At 32.2% G+C, this 22180-nt stretch overlaps 1 protein-coding gene across 1 annotated transcript; it reads right to left on the reverse strand.

Moving 5' to 3' along the window:
- Positions 1–417: 417 nt before the first annotated feature.
- On the reverse strand, positions 418–12244 carry LOC128208674 (E3 ubiquitin-protein ligase DTX3L-like). Its single transcript, XM_052912222.1, has 4 exons — positions 12239–12244; positions 11658–11854; positions 4945–5066; positions 418–4282 (listed from the first exon to the last, which is right to left on the reverse strand). Exons 1-4 carry the CDS (start codon positions 12242–12244, stop codon positions 4248–4250), a joined length of 360 nt encoding a protein of 119 aa, XP_052768182.1. The 3' UTR covers positions 418–4247.
- Between the last annotated feature and the right edge of the window lie 9936 nt (positions 12245–22180).

A 22180-nucleotide genomic window follows, 5' to 3' on the forward strand; every position in this document is an offset into this window, starting at 1 on the left:
TTTCAATTACTGTTCTCACGTTCGAGTTAGTATTAGAAGTACCGTTTACGTGGGGTTTCGTAATCGTAAGTGATTCATTTTCCCAATGCTTTCGTTTAAGCCTAATTTTCATACTATTAGATACACTGAATGACAATTGATTTATAAGTATATAATATACACTTATAATGCAAATATATTTAAAAAATATTAGTCATATTGATAGTGGATGTTCAGTGATATTTACATTGGTCGTTTGTTTCAATGAAAGCACTTTTCTTGATTAGCATGCTTAGTTTGTGTATCATTTTTTATTTTGCATTTAGAGCTCGAAATTAAAATTTGAACTTTGATCCATAACTGTTGACACTCATAAAGACACTTATCATTCACGTGAATAAATGAAACTTCAGATTATGTGGGTTTACAGTATTTTATTTAAATACAGTCATACAGTTTAATGTCCCTGCACCAAGCAATAAACTGATATGTTCATTGAGTCAAATATTTATGACCTCAAAGTCGCTCTCATGATCAATCTTCAGACACAAGCACCTAATGAGAACAAAACAACATATATGTAATTCCGAAATGGTTTTGAAAGAAAAAAAAACATATGTTCGAGCGATTTTATGAACATAACTGTTTTGTATGTATGTAAAACAAGAGATGTTTATATCATTTAAGACAATAGTTAAATTCATATCTAGCAAATGTTATAAAATGTCATTCAGAGTACGCAATAAATAGAAACAACTGATGTTTGATACTCGTAAAAGTGTCGTTATGCCACATCAATCAAGTCCTTACCGTTGTTGTTGTTGTTTACAATTAAACCGTTTCAACGCGTTATTCAGATGCGTTTTATGTACAATATTGGTCATGTCTTGGTCAATATACATATAAATATCAATTTGTCATATTACTGTATAAGCAGAGGTATTATATACTATGCACGACTGTCTGGTAAACTTATGAGGATATGATTGTATAAATCTAAACTGACACACGTCTGCTAATAAACGGCCACTCCACTCCTTATTCTAAAAATAAAGTTATGGCACAAAACACTAACCAATTTAATTTGTTACTTCACCATTTCGTACTTCCACGCGAACAATGTATTGAAACAAAGGTTAACTCTTTGCATGTCAATGGGAGCGCCTCGGCTATTTTTTAATCGAAAACAACCTCCGATGACCTCCTTCGGAATATTGCTTGTAAAACACATTTACTACCAACCTTCTTTTCTTGATGTAATACATTACATTATGTTAACATACCGGCACAATATTTGAAACGTTATATCGTGTAGTCTTTAACTTTCAATTTCTTTGTTTATGTTTTCCTGGCGATGTTTTATTAAATCAACACCTTTTATTTATAACATACCTTTGGAATTTCTTGTCTCCTGATCAGTAAAAAAGAGTGTACTCGAAAACAACAATGCACTTGAAATCAACTAGTAATTAGACTTAGAGGTTTTTTACTACCTATCATAAATATTAAAATATGTACTGTAACATTATCGTCTTAGTTGAATTGAACATTCTTGAAATCAAATACGTTCGTTTCTTTGGCACTTATTGAGAACTAACTGTACAATAGGCTTCAACTACATCATGTGCATAACAACAGGGTTAGTGCACTAGATATAACAATATTCGGCAGATTCTTGGTTACAATTGTACATTTTGAAAACATGAATAATATATAGCTTATATAGTTTTAAACTGACGTTGTTACAATTTTTTTTATCAGGATTTAAAACCTAGACCTTCTAGATAGGACGTTTTACGACAAATGCGCATTGGCGGTTGTTATTGCGTGTAAAGGTTTGTATAAAAAAACACGTGCAGAATTGTCAAACAGTCGATAAACATATCAACCATGTACGATTTGGGATACATCTTTATGACAGTCAATAGTAAATTAAGACAATTAAGGTCAGGTATTTAGTATTCAGAGTTAAGGTCGATGGTACAATTAATTGAATGTCGGAATGCAAGAGGTTTGCAATTCCTAAGGTCAAATGCTTTGGTGGCAAATCTTTTGCTTTTAATGGTTGTAACCTTTGGAACAGTCTACCACAGGATGTGAGGGATGCCAAATCTATTTCTTCCTTTAAATGCAAGGTCAAGGAACACCTTTTAAGTTCGGTTTAATTACTGTATTTGCTTTCCTTTTAATGCAATTTTACTATAAGTTCATTTATTTCTAATAATTTTTTAAATTGTCATGCATAAAGATAGATATTTCAATTGCATAGTTAGTTTTACAGGTCAATTTTTTTTTCATGGCAATATTCATCTGTGATATCCATATATTTTTATCTGATATAGTTTTAGTTAATATTGTACCCACTATTTTAGTTGATTTACAGTGATCTCTGATTTTTTTTTTTTTATTTATTTACTTAGACACTCTATTTACAATGTTTTGTCAAAGCCGCATATTGTTCCATCATTTTAGCTGTTTATTTATTTATGCAATTCAATATCTTTCCTTGATAACCACACTGTGATAATTAAGTATATTTTGTTTTAAGTCTTCCTATGTCACACAATACTATATTTTAAGGACCACAATGGAAATAATAGTTTTATTAAAACTCTTTTTTGTGATATCCTTAACATGTAATGTTGATTGACATGGCTGTATTAACTCATACAGTTAGTTTAACACCTGTATGTCTTAATTTTAAAATTGCCATGTAAATTGTACATTTTATGTTGAAATAAATCTATCTATCTATCTATGTCCGACTTTATTTTCCGATTATTATGTTAACTTACATTACAGACATGATATCGTGTAATACAAGGCTTAATCCCATCAATTGTTACAAACACAGTATGCTAATGGCTACATTCAGAAATTATAATTATAAACCAGCTACAATACATTGAATACCATATCATGATACTATACAGCTTTAACTGAAACTTGCATGGCTTCCAAAACAAAATTGAAGATGCCATAACAAGATTCAGTAATTAAGTATATGACATATAAATGTACAGTCTGTAATTGGTCACAGCCATCAACGAAGCAAAATATATATCGCATTAGCTGGGAGTTTATCTTAATCCTGATCTTAAAAAATGAATATTATCAAAAAATACATTCAATGTTTTTTCGGTTCGTTTGATATAAGAGTATTATGATTATATATATATATGAAAACATGACATTGCATACATGTATGTGATGTTGTGCGTATTCAAGTATTATACACGGGCAAATATTAGAGTATTGTAATTCATGATTGTGAGCATCAATAAATATTAAAATGAAACTATTACAACAAACGGACACATAGCGCAAATAAAATAATTACATTTTAAATACATAAGAATTACATAGGGCTTATCAAAGACGAACAATTAGCGAACAAAACAATCAACTACAACACAATTACAACCAAATATATCACTAATTATTGAGAAGAGATTGTTTATTTACATAATGTATAGTGGTACACATAAAATGAGAACAACTGGTCAGTGGACAACTTAAAAACGAATTCGTGCATACCGGATTTACGGTGTATTTACCATGCTAGTAAAATCTGATTAAGTACCCCCTGCCAAAGGAGTCACGCGCTACAACGCGCCTGTTCTTATTTATGATATTGTATAGTTGATTAAATCACAGATATAATGTCTTCTATCAGGCACAATAAAATAAATAAGTACATTTACTCAAAATGAAAATAAAAACGATCACAAACGCACTTTTTGAGGAACTATTTGACATAAACATGATGTCAGTAAGCAACATCGCTCGAGGTTTTTGGTGAAAAGTGCATATATGCGCTATCAGTTTTTTCACATATTTATAATTATAGGTATTTAAGAAAAAATCAAATAATGCTGTACACATAGTGGATTAAACATTTCATTGAAATGCATTAGATTGACATACCACATTCAAACTTATAAAACTATTGTATGAACAAAATTTCATCGAAATTGCTGATATATTATGATTAACATTAAACGCACAGTTAATCCATGTTCTACTTTATTAGGCAAAAAACTTGAAAATATAGCTTCTATTTATCTTATGGAAAAGTTTAACTCTTAGCATGTAGTACCGACAAATAAAACAATCATCAAACGTCGTAATTTTTCATTTCGTTAATAACATCATTTTCTGTTCCAAGTATAAGAAACACATCTCATTCAAACATCCTTTACAACACGCTTAATTATTTTAACAAGAAATCTTTGAGAAAGATGTCTACAAATCCGCTTACATCGTATTTAAGAACTCAGCAGGGCGTCGAGAATGTGTTGACCTGAAGGTAAAAACCGTATTAAATTAACTACATTTACCAAATTAAAACATAAGTATATGCAAAATACCCATCATGATACTGAATAACACATTGAAAACTGCATAATTATATGTAAACCAAGCTACTTCATCAATAATTATTGTGATTTTCAATTTTAACGATAAGACGTTTTGAATAAAAATATTAATGACAAAATAATTGTATCCAGATCTAATATTTTTAATACACTTTATAAAGGAATAATTTACATGCAAACTGCATAAACACAATACATCTATTTATTCAATATCTAAAATATTATATATAATACACATGATTATGTTTCCATAAAGAATCATATGTCAGTAAAGTAATAATTATTTATAATGATCTCAAGATACTAACACTATCCTATGTAAACTGGATAAAGTAATTCATGGTTTGTATTGAAACAACCCAATGTCGTTATGAAGAGTTCAGTTAAACCATTATTATACGAGCATTTCAAAACTGAGTTCAAGAAAGTCACAAACACGAACTCGATGGTAGGGAGAAAGATTCCAGATTGGCATGCCATGCTATAGACATTTTATATACAATACCAGCATGCATTGTTTTTAATATATGGCATTATCATTTGGAGTGAGTATTTCGACAACACAACACTAATGCAAGTTACCGACCATCAAATGTTAAGGTCTCGTACAGCTCTTCCGTCTGGTCTATATTCACCTCTGTGATACCTTTGGCTGCAAGTTCCGCGTTCAATTTCTGTGTGTAACTAGCGTAATCCGGCTCTATCCAACTTCAAAAAATAGAATATAATTACATATAGACATGTATTCAATGTAATGCGAAGGTAATCCGCAACTTTGAAAGATTCACGGTAAACTATATCTATACAGACACTGTTTATTTTATAGGTAACATCTGTGGTCACATTCATGTAGGAAGGACTTGCAAGTCATATTAGTTGGATAGTAACGTTAATAATATACAAACACATGTAAATCGTACTTACAACGTATTATATGATAATTTCAAATGCAACGTATAAATAAAAACAGATGCAAACTGGTTATTCTGTACACATAAAGTTGTTCCTGACATCTTTAAATCTGACTACATTCTACATTATGTATACGAATACATTTCAATTATAGTGTGTAATTAAAAAGTTTAATTAAACAGTATTAATCAGTAACTTGTTTAGCTTGAGTACTGGGGAAATGATTCGAGGCATTTAAACAAAAGAGCTGCATTGCAGTTTATTTATTTTTTGAAATTTTTTAATTCAGTGCTGCAGTGTTCAACAATGTTAAATTTCACGGCAACTGTGACAGTGACATACAGGATATTTGTTCAATTCAGTATAACATTGATATATCATTCCATTTATATTCAAGCTGTTGTTTTCGTCGGTTTTAATAAAAGCAAATGTTCGCATATTCAGCTTCAATGTTCATGAAAAACATTATTACCATTTTTCTAATAAACGGTAAGTTGTTTATTGCCAAATATATATTTATTTAAACTTATGCAACCTCATGCAATCTTTAATTGTTTTGACAACATTTTGTGTTTCAAAGCTTACGTGATTAGTTTTGATCAAGAGAAAGTACCTACACTGTATCTGTAAAGAAGTTCTGAAAGTTGATAGTTTCGATCCTTATTTTTTCACTGATATAAATTCGTATTGCATCGAAAGGCATAACATAAAGTAGTTTCATCCGCATTTATTTTCACACATGAGGTATGTTAAATATGAAAATTTTCGCCACCGTCTGAATTAATAGAGCTCTACGGTACAATACGGTGACTTAACTGTACTGCATTTGTATTTTTATATTTCACTCCATGGATAGTTTGCGTGAAGACAACCCATTGTTTAAATGCTATTTTGTTTCAATAGATGACAAAAAAAATCTGCTGGTTTTAAAACCATATGCATCTTATCATTAAGTGTACATGGTAAGTCATAAAACATACGGACGGTATACAAGCAATATAATTATTTAACAAGAGTATCATAATGGGGTGCTCAACGCTAGTCCGTTTTTTTACTGTATCAAGCGGCGTAACTTAAGGTGATGGAATACGTTGCTCTGTCAAAATTGACGTTCAAAAGTAAACATCTTTCAACTTCTTTGACAATTGGCCAGAATGATGTGTCAGGCATGTTTTTCTCATTTTTACTAAAATGACTTATATCGGCGGCGTCGGTTAGTGCAAAAAGACGCTATCTAACACCATACCCCTTTTTTACAATTTTGATTTGGCGTCACTCAACTGCCGTTTGCCATTATAAAGCTATGGAAATTGCTGTAAAGATGCCTTACTACAGTTATATAACTATTACAATATGTATTTTCAACAAATGTGTCTATTAGTTCATGTGCAGAAGATAAACTGTGTGTCATTACATAATTGTGCACGTAAATTTACGTTCAACGACTGGCCTGTAGTGAAAAAAAAATTCCTTAGATGCCTGGCATTTCATATATTTTTTTCTAACATTTTGTAGCCTGATATTTAGCCTTTCGTGTTATGTAATAACATATATGTGTTGTCGGGCTAATTAAGCAACCAAGTTTAAACAATGGTTTGTTTTAACGTTGCTGACGTCAACGCTGTTTTGATGTACGTAGTCGTAATGCTGGCGTTAAATTGTGATATTTTGAAAACGGAATGCCAAGAAAACGTAATGTCGTCCAATAACTAAGAAAAAAAGTCAAAATGATATTAAGCAAATGCAACGGAAATATGATTTTCTATAACAAAATGTGTTTTTGATAGATTTGCATTCATGTTTGATAAATCTATCGGTTGCATGAACGATGGCGATTATGCATATTCACGTGCATGCGTATTGGTAAAGGTAAGATTTATTATAATTTGCGATGATCATCTATACATAAACATGTTACATAACTTTTTAAAGATATATCATATACATGAAATCAAAACCATTTAACTTTCCTGGATGATAACCAGAACTATCATCAAACGATGCTCCGAGTGGGGATCAAACCCGGGACCTTCTGATCAAGAGTCCGATACGTACAATCTGAGTTAGCAAGTTCGCGTTTTGTCGAAACCGTGCACGTGCTTAATAAAGCCGGAAACAGCGTCATAAAAACACAAATGCAGACAACATGAATATTCGCAAAAAATGGAAAGTTCACCAAAGAATACACCAAGAAACGGGTGCAGAAGCTTGTACAGATTCGTAAGAAATGCAAGCGTGACCTTCTGGATGGAAGACGTGTTGTTGAGTAAAAGATTTTATTAGACGAATTGAAAAAAAATACTGCAAGTGCGCGGAACAGTTGTCGTTTACTAACGTAACATCAGAAACAAAATACGTTCTCGGGAGTATTCTTCATAAAGAATGCATGCCATGTCTGGCTGACAACACAGTGCCGACTGGAAAACGACACAAGGCTTGTGATCACAAAACCGGAACTCGGTGCTTTGCTGTAACTACAAAGTTAGCTGCAGGTAAATGGTTCTTTCGAAAATTACAAAAGTAAAGCTAAGCAATAGTTTGCTCCAGTTTTCAGTATGCATCAATATTACTATAATATCAATGAATTTTACCCCTAAAAACTACCTAAATGACGTCAAATAGCTTGTATATACTTTTTAAAATGCTTCAGTTCTTTCAGCCATGATCAACGCTGGCGTTGGGGAACAAGAAATGAATAATATTCTTGCCTACATGAACCTACCCCTTTTTAATAAGAAGACACTCAAGAACAAGGAGTTAAAAATCGGCGAGAGCTTTGAGGTAGTTGCCGCCCAGTCATGTTCACGTGCAAGCTTTCCAATGACGGATATAAATAAACTGACAGTAGAACTATAGTTGTACAAGAAAATGCTTGTGACTCTTTGTTGACGACATATTTCTTCTGAATACATACAAACTAAACAGCGGAGTCTCCACTCGAGGTAAACGCATTAACAATGGACGACGACACGTCAACGTATACTAGAGTGAAACGATGCCTTTTCCCGTCTCTTCTAAAAATAATAAAATAATTGTATAAACCATGTTGTGAAAAAAGTGTCCAATTTCCTTTACAGAGTAAAATCAAACAACAAAATAAACCATTTCATTTGTGAAGAAGTGCTTTTCTTACGCTGTATCCCAAAACCAAAGTGATCAAGACGGCAAAAAGAGAAACATTACCGCTATAGTTTCACACAACTAAGGGCAACATGGCGGATGTGACTGGAAGTGGTGCCTTGCTGGGGACGCAAATTACCGACATACGAGCTTGCCGGGCGGGAAAAACCTTACGGATCGGGCCGTACGAGAGAACTTTGAAAAAGTGATAGGCGCCTACACCACCACAAAAATGACGGAAATGCGGGCAACACTTTCAACAACGAGTCCAAACGAGAACATAGACATGATCATATGGTGGTGGTGATGATGATGTTGTTGTTGTTGTTGTTGGTGGTGGTGGTGGTGGTGGTGGTTGAGGTGATGATGATTATGATGATGATGTTGTTGTTGTTGTTGGTGGTGGTGGTGGTGGTGGTGGTGGTGGTGGTGATGATGATGATGATAATGATGATGATGGTGGTGATGGTTGTGGTGGTGTAGGTGGTGGTGATGGTGATGATGATGATGATGATGATGATGATGATTATGATGATGATGTTGTTGTTGTTGTTGGTGGTAGTGGTGGTAGTGGTGGTGGTGGTGGTGGTGGTGGTGGTGGTGATGATGATGATGATGATGATGATGATGATGATGATGAATGATTTCCTTTCAGGTGTACGATGCCCACTGTCTATCACCAGGACATATCACAATGAAACGTTGCCAGGAGTTAGATAAGGTCTAGCGTACCACCGTTCCAGGTGCGATTGACTATCTGTAGTGCTAAAAACAGATAAGTTAAATCGGCAAAAACAATCGCGGCTTTATCATCTTCTTTTTTTCTCAGTTAAATATTAATCCAGGTTGTTAAACTGCTTCGCATGAACAGAATAAAGTAGTGTTTTGAAATGAATATGTAATTTTTTGTCAAAATTCTGCAAATCGCTGTACAATTAACGAGCGCATTTGTATTGTTTAGTAAATATTATAATTATTACTATCATCATAATTATTAATATCATTAGTCAGTATATAGACGTTTAACGTGATTGAATATGCTAGTAAGTTCATTATAAACAATAACGTCGACGTTCAACACTTATTATGACGTTGAAGACAATAAGGGTACTTTAAAATCGAACAAAATGAATGTTAAAAATGCGAGTTATTCTGATATTTTAAATTTATCTTCATTTTGTGTGCAAATATCAAAATCAAAATAAATTGTGCTTGTTTCAGTGCATATATATAGCAATCTACATGTTTTGTTCGACGAAATTTAAAAAAAAATGACGTCGCCATATTGTTGAGCAACGTATCCCACCATTTCACTCAATCTTATTATTTAGAATGAAAACAAAATTTTAAAGTTTCATATTATGATTTTATAATTGAAAGTGATATTTTTTATCAACAGGTCTTATTTAATAAAACAACCTCTTTCAATGTTTGAATACATTCTGTATTACCAGATCCTGTACATGATCCTAGAAAGTAATCCTGTGATTTTTTTTTTAAAACTTTGAATAATTTAATTAATTCTGATAGGGCTGTTCAATGCAATGAGAACTAGAATATAAAAGAAACGAAAGAACAAAAATAATATTTAAATGAACTTAAATAATGAATAACAGTAATCGCAAATGCACTACTTCTTATAGATCATGAAAAATTCATAAGTCATAAAAAAGTCATAAGGTGTGTCATATAATACTTTTCAGTATCTGTGTCGTTCAGGACATATTTTACTCTATGTATCTTACTGTTTTACTGTCACCAGTTCGTTAAATATACTGAAACCTGTGCGATTAAATCAACGACTACGAAGTGGAGGACTGAAATATTCTACAGGCGAAACACCTGACTGTCTATAAAATGACGAACCAGCGTTAACGTACAATTTGACCAATTTAAAGACCTCCCGCGGAGAACGCAAAAATACGCCATTAACGCAGAAGTTACATTAATTATTTCACTATTTCGCATTGTATCTTACTAGAAATATCACTGAGAAGCAACTGCTATTAAGGTAACACTATTTGTATAACTGTTAATGATTTCCAATTTCAATTCAAACTAATGTCTACATATTTATGATTTGACTGCAAACACTCTAGAATCTATGTTGTCAATCGTATGGCGACATCACTGCCGAGCTTAACGTGTGCCTTTTTATAATATATGATGCAACTGTTAGTTCACTGATTGAAACACTATATCAAATACAAAAAAGAAAAGTTGATGGAATGGGTATGCTTTTCTCACTGATTCGTATCTCGTTAATACGTATAAACGGGTTGAAAACACGTCAAGATTAGTAGTGCAAGAAAGACAGTTAATGATTAGACTAAGGTTACACACTGAATGTTAAGTTACGAATATGGACCTAATTTTATACGAGGACAACATAAATACTCAGTCGTATGGACAGCGACGTAGTGTTCCGTGAATCGTTTATATGGTTGTTATTATACTATAAACACCAAAACATGTTGATTAAACGTTAATGTTCGAGATCATTTGCGCATTCTTTTGTATGAGTAAATATATAAAAAGTCCATTTATAACGTTAGTTTGTTTTCATCCGCAAATTTACCTACACACACTTTTCATGCTTAATAGTTAATAGTTGATGAGTAGTCATTCAGTACTACATTTATTAAAAAAGGTAGTATCAATAAGTGTTAAACACATCTTAACTATGCCTGTTATGAGCAATATGATATCTGATAATACTTTTGATCGCCGTATTTTTGTAGAACTACATTGCCTACTTCACCACGCTTCTTCGGTGAAATAACGATTGGCGATGAATGGGGTATTTTAATTAAAGTCAAATAGTTTTGAAACAAAAACGTTCAAGAATTAGGATTGCCATTTCCGTAATAAGCGATAAGTTTTTTTATTATTTCTAAGAAAGTATGTATTCATCGTTATAATCAATTATTATTTGTCATAATTTAAAGGTTCAAAAGTGCCGTTTTCATTTGGGTCAAAGGGACGTTAATACATTTGCAAGTAGTTCTTGAAGTTTTTATCTATATTGAACTCGACCACAGAACTATGAAAGCGGTATATGCTTTCAAAAATGGCGTACCCTTACTACCACTTATAACATGCTTTATACATGTGATTACTGTACATGAAATACCTGCATAAAACGTTCATACATGATCTTAACGAAACGGCATTCAGAACACATTTCTTCACTTCACAACAAAAAACTCTAATCCTCTCCTGAACATTCTAAGCTGATTCTTATTATATCTATAATATTATTCTTACCCGAGAACGTTCACTGATCCATTAAATAATGAGACGCCATCCAAGACAACTTTTCCTTCCTTCCCCAAGATGAACATCATCCCTCTCCTAAACGCCGCCTTTAACATCCTACATAGCAGCTCGCCCTCAGAGTTGGTAAACAAACGTCCTGTGAACGTGCCGCCTTTATACGGTTTTCCCGGGGACGGATGGTGCGTCTGCAAGTAGGGAAGACGAACTTTGTATGAGACGTGATTTAATGTACATATACATATAAACATAATTGCAACCTAATGTTTTGAAATGAGCATGATGTAATCGCGGAATCCAAATTCGTACCTTTATATAAAACGGAATGTAATGTATGCTTTATATAAACTGTGATATAAACATCGTAAATATGAAGCTTGTGCTGCTCAGAAATATAGCGAATACTTTTGTTGTGAATTTAGTCAAATATCTACTGCAACAAAGGATTATACATAGATGAGTTTAATAATTCCTATTTTCCCTTGTTTATACTTATAAGGTTATGTTTCAATAACTTTAACAAACAAAAATTGATATTCACACCGTGTTAGGTTTAAGGAATGTATACTTACATGCATTATCTAGTATTATGACGAAAATTTTCTATGTATATGCAAGTAAAACATGACAGTTTAAATCTTCATAATCAGTATAATGTGTTTTATAAACATATTATGAGGAAAGCTAATAGCTATCTAAATGACATTTAATTAATTAATGTTGTTGCGACAAGAGATCAATGTTGGTTAAATTTACCATGGGCGCGAAAGTGAACAGGGTATATTTCCATATTATTTTTTTTTATATTTTGTATGTTTGTCTAACTTATTTGTATGTGTTTTTGATATAATTTAAAAAACTACGTTTAAGTTTTTGTTTATTAATGAAAATATATTTTATAATTTTAACGAAGGCAAGATCTGTTTTAAATTCAATAAACAGCTACTACCGACAATTATTTGCAACTAAAACACATTATCAAGCACGGAAAAAAGATTCCTTTCAGGAATCATGTCATTCATTTATTTTGAGCATCGAAGTACATGCAAACCTAGCATTCACCAATTGTATCGAGTGACATTATAATTGGTTAATTATATTCTATGTAAAATACATTAATATTATCAACTATTTTAATGCGGATTTCAACATAATATGTGGCATTTATGTGCATGTTGAAATTTCCCGTGGCCAAAATAGTCGTATTGCATGTCAAGTTATCAAGGTATAGTTTCCCACAAGAGCTTTAATTACATAGCAATACAAAATTGGCACGCATGATGTCATCAAAGAATATGACGTACGGTGCAAAATAGTATACTTGTGGCACAGACTATTTTAGTGTCTGGTGTCTTCTAGGGCCTTCTTAGTGTAACCGACCACATTTTGCTACACATCTTGATTTATGATCATTCAATCAAAATGAGTTTATTGTTACACATCTTTTCCCTTTTTTCTTTCAATATAATCATATAATCCATTTAGTATTAATGCTAATGTAATTTTCTCTATGTCACAACAATACACTTGACATACATAGAAATACATTTGAGGATCATAATGACTGTTTTAATTTATAATTCCCCATTTCTTATAAACAAATATTTTCGGAAGGCTCCGACTCCATACTCGACATAAAGCGCTTTAACATTAGCCATTTAAAAATTAAATACGATGTATGATGTTTGCGTGTCATCACATTAAGATAAACACTATACCTATTTTAGCTTATAATTTAAAACACTTTTCTGTATGTTTAGCTATTGAAATACGTACTGTTGCGTTCAGTGTATTGTATAATGTTTATATTCCTCTTTGAATGCACTTAATGTTTTAAATGGAAACAAACTAACATTTAATAACGATATTGCAAACACGTTTTATAATTGTCTACGTTTGAGTTAAATGAATTAGAAGACAATTAGTTTCCCTTGTTGATAAAGGAATAACCTCCAGATGGCGCTTTATAAGCACGAGTGTTTCATACACACGAGTATTTCGTGCGCATATGGGTGTAAAGGCAATCAGCTTTGGGGTACCGATACGTTCAAATCGATACAATTGATTGTTAAAATTGAGGTCGTACCGGGCAGTAGGCAGAAGTCCGTGTTTATTGAAGTAACCGGACAAAGCATGATTTTAATCCTCTTACAGAGGGTAAGTCGTATTGAAAATATGTTTGTTGTATGTATTTTAAATGACGAATATATGTATACCATGTATAACATGATGATTAAGATTATGCAGTGGAAAATGGGACATGTAGAATTCATGAGTTAATTCAGTTTATACATAATTTGTAACCAGTAATAATTGTTTTCTTTTGCTTTTGAAGGCATAAATAAATTTGTGTTAGATGATTTTTTCCCGCTAATTTAATATCAAGTGCTTCTAGTTTTACTTAGAAAGTGAGTGTTTGGTTGACATACTATTAACTAATATATAGGTGACGTTTTCTATTTTGTTTTGCGAGAAACACGTAGCAGAACGATGCAAAACAATGAGGCCGGGGCTACACGGATTCCCCGGTTCTACCACGTGGCTGTGAACAAATAAGCTGTTTCACCTCATGACAGCTGTTTTTCGTTGACGTCACTTCCTGTTCAAGTGCCGCGCTCCGATGGTGTTTCCCCGCATATTGTGGTTTTCTGATATAATATTACCTGTCAGCGCACCCATAGTCGTGGCAATATAGTAAACATATAGATATAAGTATTATAAATGAAATTTAATCCTCTCTGAATTGAACGAGAACGATTTGAAGCAATGCCGAATAATTCTGGATTTTTCGGTTAAGAAGATTTAAAATTCAGAATGTTGGCATTAAAATATGTATTTTAAAGTGTACTAGTTTAATTATTTCTTCAGTAGAGTTGTTTAGAACCTTGAGGATAAGTAAGAATGTTTTATGTAAATTTCAGAGATTCGTTCTGTGTTTCCTAATATATACACAGATATTGTTTCTATACTTGTTTTTATAGTTGAACAAGTACATTTGGCATGGCTGCCATTATAATAGCTAGACGGACAAGTTGCCATTATTGGGTGACAACCTATTAAAATACGTTTTCCTTAGAAAACAATGGGATGTTTGGATTGTGTTTAGTTTTGAAACAGTTTGAAATCATTTGCTTATTTCTTACGTTATTTTCATTGATTGGCTGTGAATATAATTAATTTGTTTGATTTGCCAACAGTGATTTTTAACACACCTTGCTGAAATAATTCTGGATTATTTGGTTCAGAAGATTTAAAATTCAGAATTTTGGAATTAAAAGTAGTATTTTAATAAGAAAAATAATTGATACTTAAATGATATGAAGTAAATTCGCAATGATTAAGAAGGGGCGGAGTAATTTTTAACCTCATTGGTTGACCTATTGTCAATGATGCAGGGAATGTGTACTGAATGAGTGGCAGAAGGCGGACTTTTAAACACGCGCCAAAGTTGAAAATCTTAATGGTTAAGCTTAGCTTTTAATGATTGCTTATCAGCTGTTTCGTTTGCTGAAACTCAAAGCTGTATTCTTATCACAGAATACAGTGGCTTCACTAGTTACGGTACTAGTAAATTTGCAAATATTGTTATAAAATTATAAAATTCGGCTTTGATGAGTCATGGCGGAATCGCCAGAGATGAATCATTTTGTACACTGTACATGGTGGAATCACCAGTGCTAGTTCATATATAATATTGTTATGAAGTGAAGTTATAAAAAGCGGCATCGCTGATTCAAGGCGGAATCGCCAGAGATGTATTGTTAAAGAATACGGTGACGTCACCAGTAATCGTTTAAATGTAAAATTGTTGTTTTATTGATTTATACGAATGAAATAATTCTAAGTCATAAGCCATAATTGCTAACCGAATCAATTTAATAGCTGTTATCAATACGGAATTTGTTCTTTCAGTTAGAAATTTTGATTTAACTTACGGTCTAGGGAGAAGGGATATTTTGCCTGCTAAACTTTTACGAAGTGCTAAAAAGGCAAGTGTTTAGTGACTTAGATTATTATAGCTATAACTCGTTCCATGTTGTGTCAAGTTTTACTAACGATTCATTGATCTTAAATAAAGGATGAGTGTATCCAAATCTATATTGTCTATACATGATTATGCTGTATATCTATATGTAAAACGAACATGTGAAATGTATTTATTCTGGCACTTGCTGCTGAAGTTGACAATAGTAAGAAATATAGTGATCATTGATTAAGATCTGCTGGTGAAACGTATATCGGCATCTGTCGTGTTAAGAAGAAGATGTCGAAAAACACGGATGTTATTTCAATTGAATCTAGTAAAAATAGATATGTGTTAAGTGTCTTTAATATTTGTATTCAGCATTTAGTTTGTAAACAGAAGTTTAAAAGTCATTACCAATCAACAATGGGTACATTTAAAAAAGATCATCAAATTAAAAATAACTGATAATTTATATCAGATTTCCCGTTCTTTTAATTCCATCGGTTTCCTAAGTGCTTCTCTGAAACTTCCAACATAATAACATTGAAAAAGTTTGTTTTTTTCAATAGGAGGTTATAGAATGTTATTAAGGAAATGATAATTTTCTACGTTTGAGTAAAACAAATAAGAAGAAAACTAATTTCCCTTGTTTTTGTTTTTAATGGAATAACCACCAGGTGTTTTGTAAGTCCGAGTGATTCATACGCACGCGTATTTCGTGCGCATGTACATGTAAAGGCATCGATTCAAATGCTTGATCAATTTTATAAGAAATGTTTATGGTGAAAGTTTTCTGTTATTATGCAAATTCATTATATAAATGGTCTATTCGTTTTCAATTGTCTACAAAAAACATAGCGATGTAATATACACTTGTACAACTTGATATAGTACGTACACATGAATCATGTATATGATATGTTTATTATACATCATTGTTAAGGAGCTTATGGGAAATGAGGCCCGACATCTAGTGGTACAAGAAAAATGCTGTAAATCTGGATGCTAATCGAGCAGTTTCTGAGTTTTCCTAAAAAGGAGGGTTTTATCTCAGTTTTTCCTCGGCCAGTCGACCACGTATGAAAGTTCCATTTTTGTCTAGCATGTTGTTATATATACGCAAGTTGCAAGTTCATGCTATATGTATTAATCGGTTACACAAGTTCTTCTTAAAATCTTCCAAACTCATATCATTGAAATAAAATTGATTTTTTTAGAGAAGGTGATATAATAGTTTAGGGAATAGGGAATAGGGAATTGATTTTTCGATTATTGGGCTTGTTTCAACTAAATTATTGTAACACACGATAGTCCTTAAAACAATTTTATATTTTTATCTTAACGAAGATTAATGTCACTTTTACAGTTGATACATTTATTGCCTCCTGTTACGAGGCTACTAGCACAAAGTCACATTATATCACATCCCATACATGCCCTGGTTGCTATCAACATATGTGACTCAATAAAAGTCTAATGTTGTGTCTAATAGTATTTTAAAACTAATCGGCTTATGATTTCAAAGAAAACGACACATTTAGACGCGGCATATTAACAACAAACATTTATATTTATTTATATAACTACATAACATTACGGTTCACAGAGCTGTTTGGTAATGAATAAAGAGAATATTTCGTGATTCCAGTGATAGATTATTTCATTTGACAAGTTTCATAGAAAAACATATTTCCACGTGTATTATCAAATACACTAACACAGAATTCTAAAATAAATTGTTTGAAATACTTTGCTGCTTATTTTTTTAGTTTATTTGGTATTTTATTTAAATTTCTGAATACCCCGTTTTTGATTAACCCTTTGCTATACCCGAGGGACGTCCCATATGCCAAAACCTTTGATCGCTAATGACGTAGACTGGCTAGCCTTCATAAACATTCATCAATCACTTTTTAATGCATGTACAATCCTATTTATAACAGTTTATGCACTAATAAAATAGGGTAGGGACACGTTAACAACTTAACAGTTGCCACCATTTACTGAAAACAAATATTTGAAAGTGATTAATCATGAGTGGATTAACATTTTTTAGATTAAAAGCCGTTCTACCAGTTGTATAGTTTGTTTCATAATATAAAATGGGTTCATGATACATGCATATCAAATCACAGTTATTTTCAGAAAATATCGTTCTTCGTTTGTAGACGGATTGTTTCCAAGATGGGATGAAGACCACGCTTCTTTGTTGCTATCACATGTGGAGGTTATTTAAGTGTATTAGCTAAGTTTAACCACAGACATTTTAAAAACATAATTATTACGATATATAGCAATGGATTTATGTTCGAACAAAAGTTTTCGGCCAATGTTTTGTACCTAATCAAATATTCAAGGCATGTTTCGGATAATGGAATTGCCGTTTTCTTCATAAACGGTAAGTTTATTTCCAAAACAAATCTTTATTCAAACGTCATATTTTTAAAATCAATTTATAATTGTGTATACTTGAATGGAAAACATAGTTATATAGTTTTGTTCAAACTTTTGTTTAAACGAAAGAAACTACAACTGTTTTAAAAGCACTCAATACAATTATTATTTATATATATATTTCGGACATAGATCAGGAAGGAAAGCTAGAGACTTTCACTGTTAATGGTTGGTAGCTTTCGTCAGTCGTATGATACCGATAGTCTACTCCAAATGATAATGTCCTTTTTATATGTATTTTTGTGTCTACTATGAAGAAGGAAAGGTTACTTGAACTTCACATAACGGCATGAATTTGTTTAAAAATAAACGCATTTCCTGATGAATGCAGTACCTTTGTTTTAATATCGGTTGACAGTTTTAGAAAATACAGTGTGATAATCAGTTAGCAGATAAGGCATTATCCATGTTTATGTGTTTCACTTATACGATTGCAGTTCATTTATAATGGTATTTTTTCAGGTCCGTAGTCGCGCTGAGTTTGCAATGATATGATAGCTGATAGCGAAGTTGACAGACAAGGTAACAGAGACGCATGTTAAACATGACGAAATGAACTCGTGTAAAACACTGAAATTTGCGAGTTGTATACTATCTTTTACGTAGTTGTTTCAAGTAATCTAAGACATAATTTGAAATGTTATTTACCTTGGTGAGAATTTATACGGTTTATGATTGTTTTATTTTGTTGTTAAATAAACGTTAAGACGAGTACTGTTCAATTGAAAGAGAAATTGGAAGCCATATGAGAGTAATTGCCATAGAAACACAGCAAGCATGACCTGTGCATACAATGTTAATAATATCAGCAAGTTAATTCATATTTTTGTACAATAGTGGTATAAATGTAACGTACTGTCAAAGATTTTTGATTTATTCTGATTCGTTTAAAGCTCTGTTATGTTGCTATATGATGTTGTGAGTTTTTTCAATAGAGTCAGTTAGGCAATATCCTTGTGACTCTTAAAGCATAATTCGTCATTTTGTTGTCAGCCTAAATTTTGCTGTACTTTCCATTGTATGTTTGGTACGACAATACATTATGCCATCGTTCAATCTTCTCTTCTAAGTTAATAATGTCTTGTTTTAACTGTGTTTTCCTTAAAGTTTATATTGGATATGTTTTGTGATTATATGTTGTATTACATATGATTATTTAATTGTAGAATGTTATAATTGTCCATGCGGGATGTGTGCGTGTTTTTATCATTTTAATATTTTATTGTTAACAGTTTTTAATAATATAACCAAAGTTGAAACCTTATATCTGCACACGTAGAAGACGTTAATACACAAAAACATATCGGGCATGTTTAGATTGTCCTGCTTAGAATGTTCCCATTTTTAAAAAAAGCTTTAATGTTTCATAACAGAGGTACAATGGAATCTGCAGTCACGTGAGAATCAGTCAACACCTCAACTATGACCTTGTTAGAAGATACAATATAAATAAACATAGCGCTACAAAACAGCACATAGGTATGTTTACATAAATGTTTTAATATCAATACATGATTACATGATTATTTCTTTAAAATGTCAGTAAAAAGGGGGGTTTACCTTTGAGTCTAGACTAAATTTCGAATGCTTGATCAAAACAACCCATAACGTAATGTGTTAGTTTGAATAATTTATTGACGGACATATTTGGGTTCGGAAGTTCCAGGTTACATGCCCGACCGAGTCATACAAACCCTTTAAACGTGTTTGGAACTGTTACCCTCCTTGTCTGGCGCTTTGAATTAATAATCATTATATTATCATAGAAGTTATTGCAGATTTGATGTTGTGTGCGCATGAAAAAACTTAAATCCCCAGTCGGTCCTTTAACTGACCGTTCCAGTGTCGTGATCTGAGCAGGTATCAATATTGTGTTTTAGTGCATAATTGGTCGAACTGTAATGTTTGTACGATTTGTGTATTTCGTTTGGTGTATTTTGGAACCTGGTCGTTTCCCTTGCAAATAGTTTTTGCTAAAGTTTTTGATTAAAAACCTTGACCCTGTAGTTTTAATTGTATTTTGACAGAAAAGTGCAAAAAACCTTATTACCTTATGGACGATAGTAGATCACAGTAAATATTTTAGCAATCAAAAATCATTTAATATTTTTGCGTTTTAAGCTCTTAAATACACCATTACAATAGTGTTATCAGTAATAAGTATTTTTCATAAATATATTATGTAGTAAGTAGTTAAAGAAGTTTAAGTAGTAAACGGTTTATCACTCAAAATGTATGTTCGCAATTCATGTGCATGTATTGATTTTGAATAAGAGTGTCACTTTAATTTAGGAAGTTATACTAGTAAATGATTACGAGGTAAATGTAAACAAAACGTGAAAACTATGTAATGCCAAACAAACGTACTGCTATGCAGTTTAATACGTTATAAATCACGTGTACAGAGGACTTGTTTTATCTTATCTTAAATTGTACAATTTTGTTTTGGAAGCGCTCCAAGTATCCATTTCAGTCGTATAATATCATAATATGGTATTCAATGTGTGTAGCGTTTTCATAATATAATCCCTTGTAATGTAATCATTGCCTTACGTTGTTTGCTAGTAATTAATGAAAATGTTTTGTATTACTCGATATCATATATGTTGAAGAAAACATAAAATTTCAACCAGGCTTTGAATTTTATAGCACCTCAGGTTATTATGATATGTGATTTATGTCTTACTTAATATATCTGTATCTGAACAGCTTGACATGCCCCCGCCTATTTCCAATATACACATGTTCATGCAATCACAATCGTATTTGTTATAAGACGTCCAATACCAAAGTATAGGTATTAATTGCCAATAAAACAGGATATATCAGCTACAATATTAGATACACTCATTTGGATGTCAAGGCAACATACTAAAACTTGGCGAACTCGGAACTCTTAAGAACTAGTGCATCTTTCATCGCTCTTACGGTGTATATCATTATAGGAATGTGAAGTACGAAAAAATAGCTAGGTCAACTCCTCTTTATAACTCAGAGTAATAATCAATAGCCGGATCACAACGGCCAATATCATAAATGTATCTGAACAGCTCCATTCGGGGCTTGAACATTGGGCATACGCGAGAGTAGGCGGAAACCCAAACACTTGAACCCGAACGCCAAAATTACACGTTATGTGAAATGTTTCTTCAAAAATAGTGTGTTTATGTTATTATTTGATACAATACATGCAAGTTATCCTGATTTATGCTTGAGTGTCTAGTGATGTCGTACGAGTGGTTTGCTGATACACTTGACAGCTTCTCGCGCTATATATGCTTGGCTCAATCACCACTTCTCAGCTTTGAAAATGACTATTGTACTAAATTGTACCCAGGAAATGGAGCTTACACCTTCAAATACGTATAACTATATTTATGCATATCACATCAATCTTAAGACTATTATTTAAATATGCTAGCAATTATTGCAGGTACACAGGAATTGTTTAATGTGTTAATAAATATGTGAGGAAGAAACCCTACTTAAGCATATAACGACTGTTTTATTTGTGTAAGAAATGACATTAAACAGCTTTATGACTTCATCTAATTGTTATTTTAATATCAACCCTTTTTTTCAAGAATATGAACAAATAAATTGCCGAATTTCTAAAAACATGAGGTGTTTAGCCACTAAAACACTCAAAAAACATTTAAATATGTTTTAACTTTTATGTACATGTTCAACGCACGTAGTTAAGCTTCGTCTCAGTTCTAACTTTGTGTGCATGTAGTTGTAACTTTACGTTCATAAATAACTACAAATTTTCAGCCTTTAGCATTAACGAGGTTTAATAAGTATTTACCATTGTGCGTATCTGTTTATCATTACTTCAGCATATTTTGACTTCTCCGATTTGCATATGTTTCCATAAGAGCAACATATTTACCTTGGAGTGCTGTTCTAGGGTTAATAGTCAATATGCAACTTGGGCCAATTTTATAGTCATCATTGACTCCATTCACCTTAAATTCCATTATATATATCGAGTAATCCGATTAGTTACATCCTTCCTATATCCAATTAAGACCGGTATTGAGTACACACCCTGTTGTATTAGTTTAGGTGTCGGTTTCATTAAAGGGGCTTA

This window comes from Mya arenaria, chromosome 11, assembly GCF_026914265.1.
Source record: "Mya arenaria isolate MELC-2E11 chromosome 11, ASM2691426v1".
NCBI lineage: Eukaryota > Metazoa > Mollusca > Bivalvia > Myida > Myidae > Mya > Mya arenaria.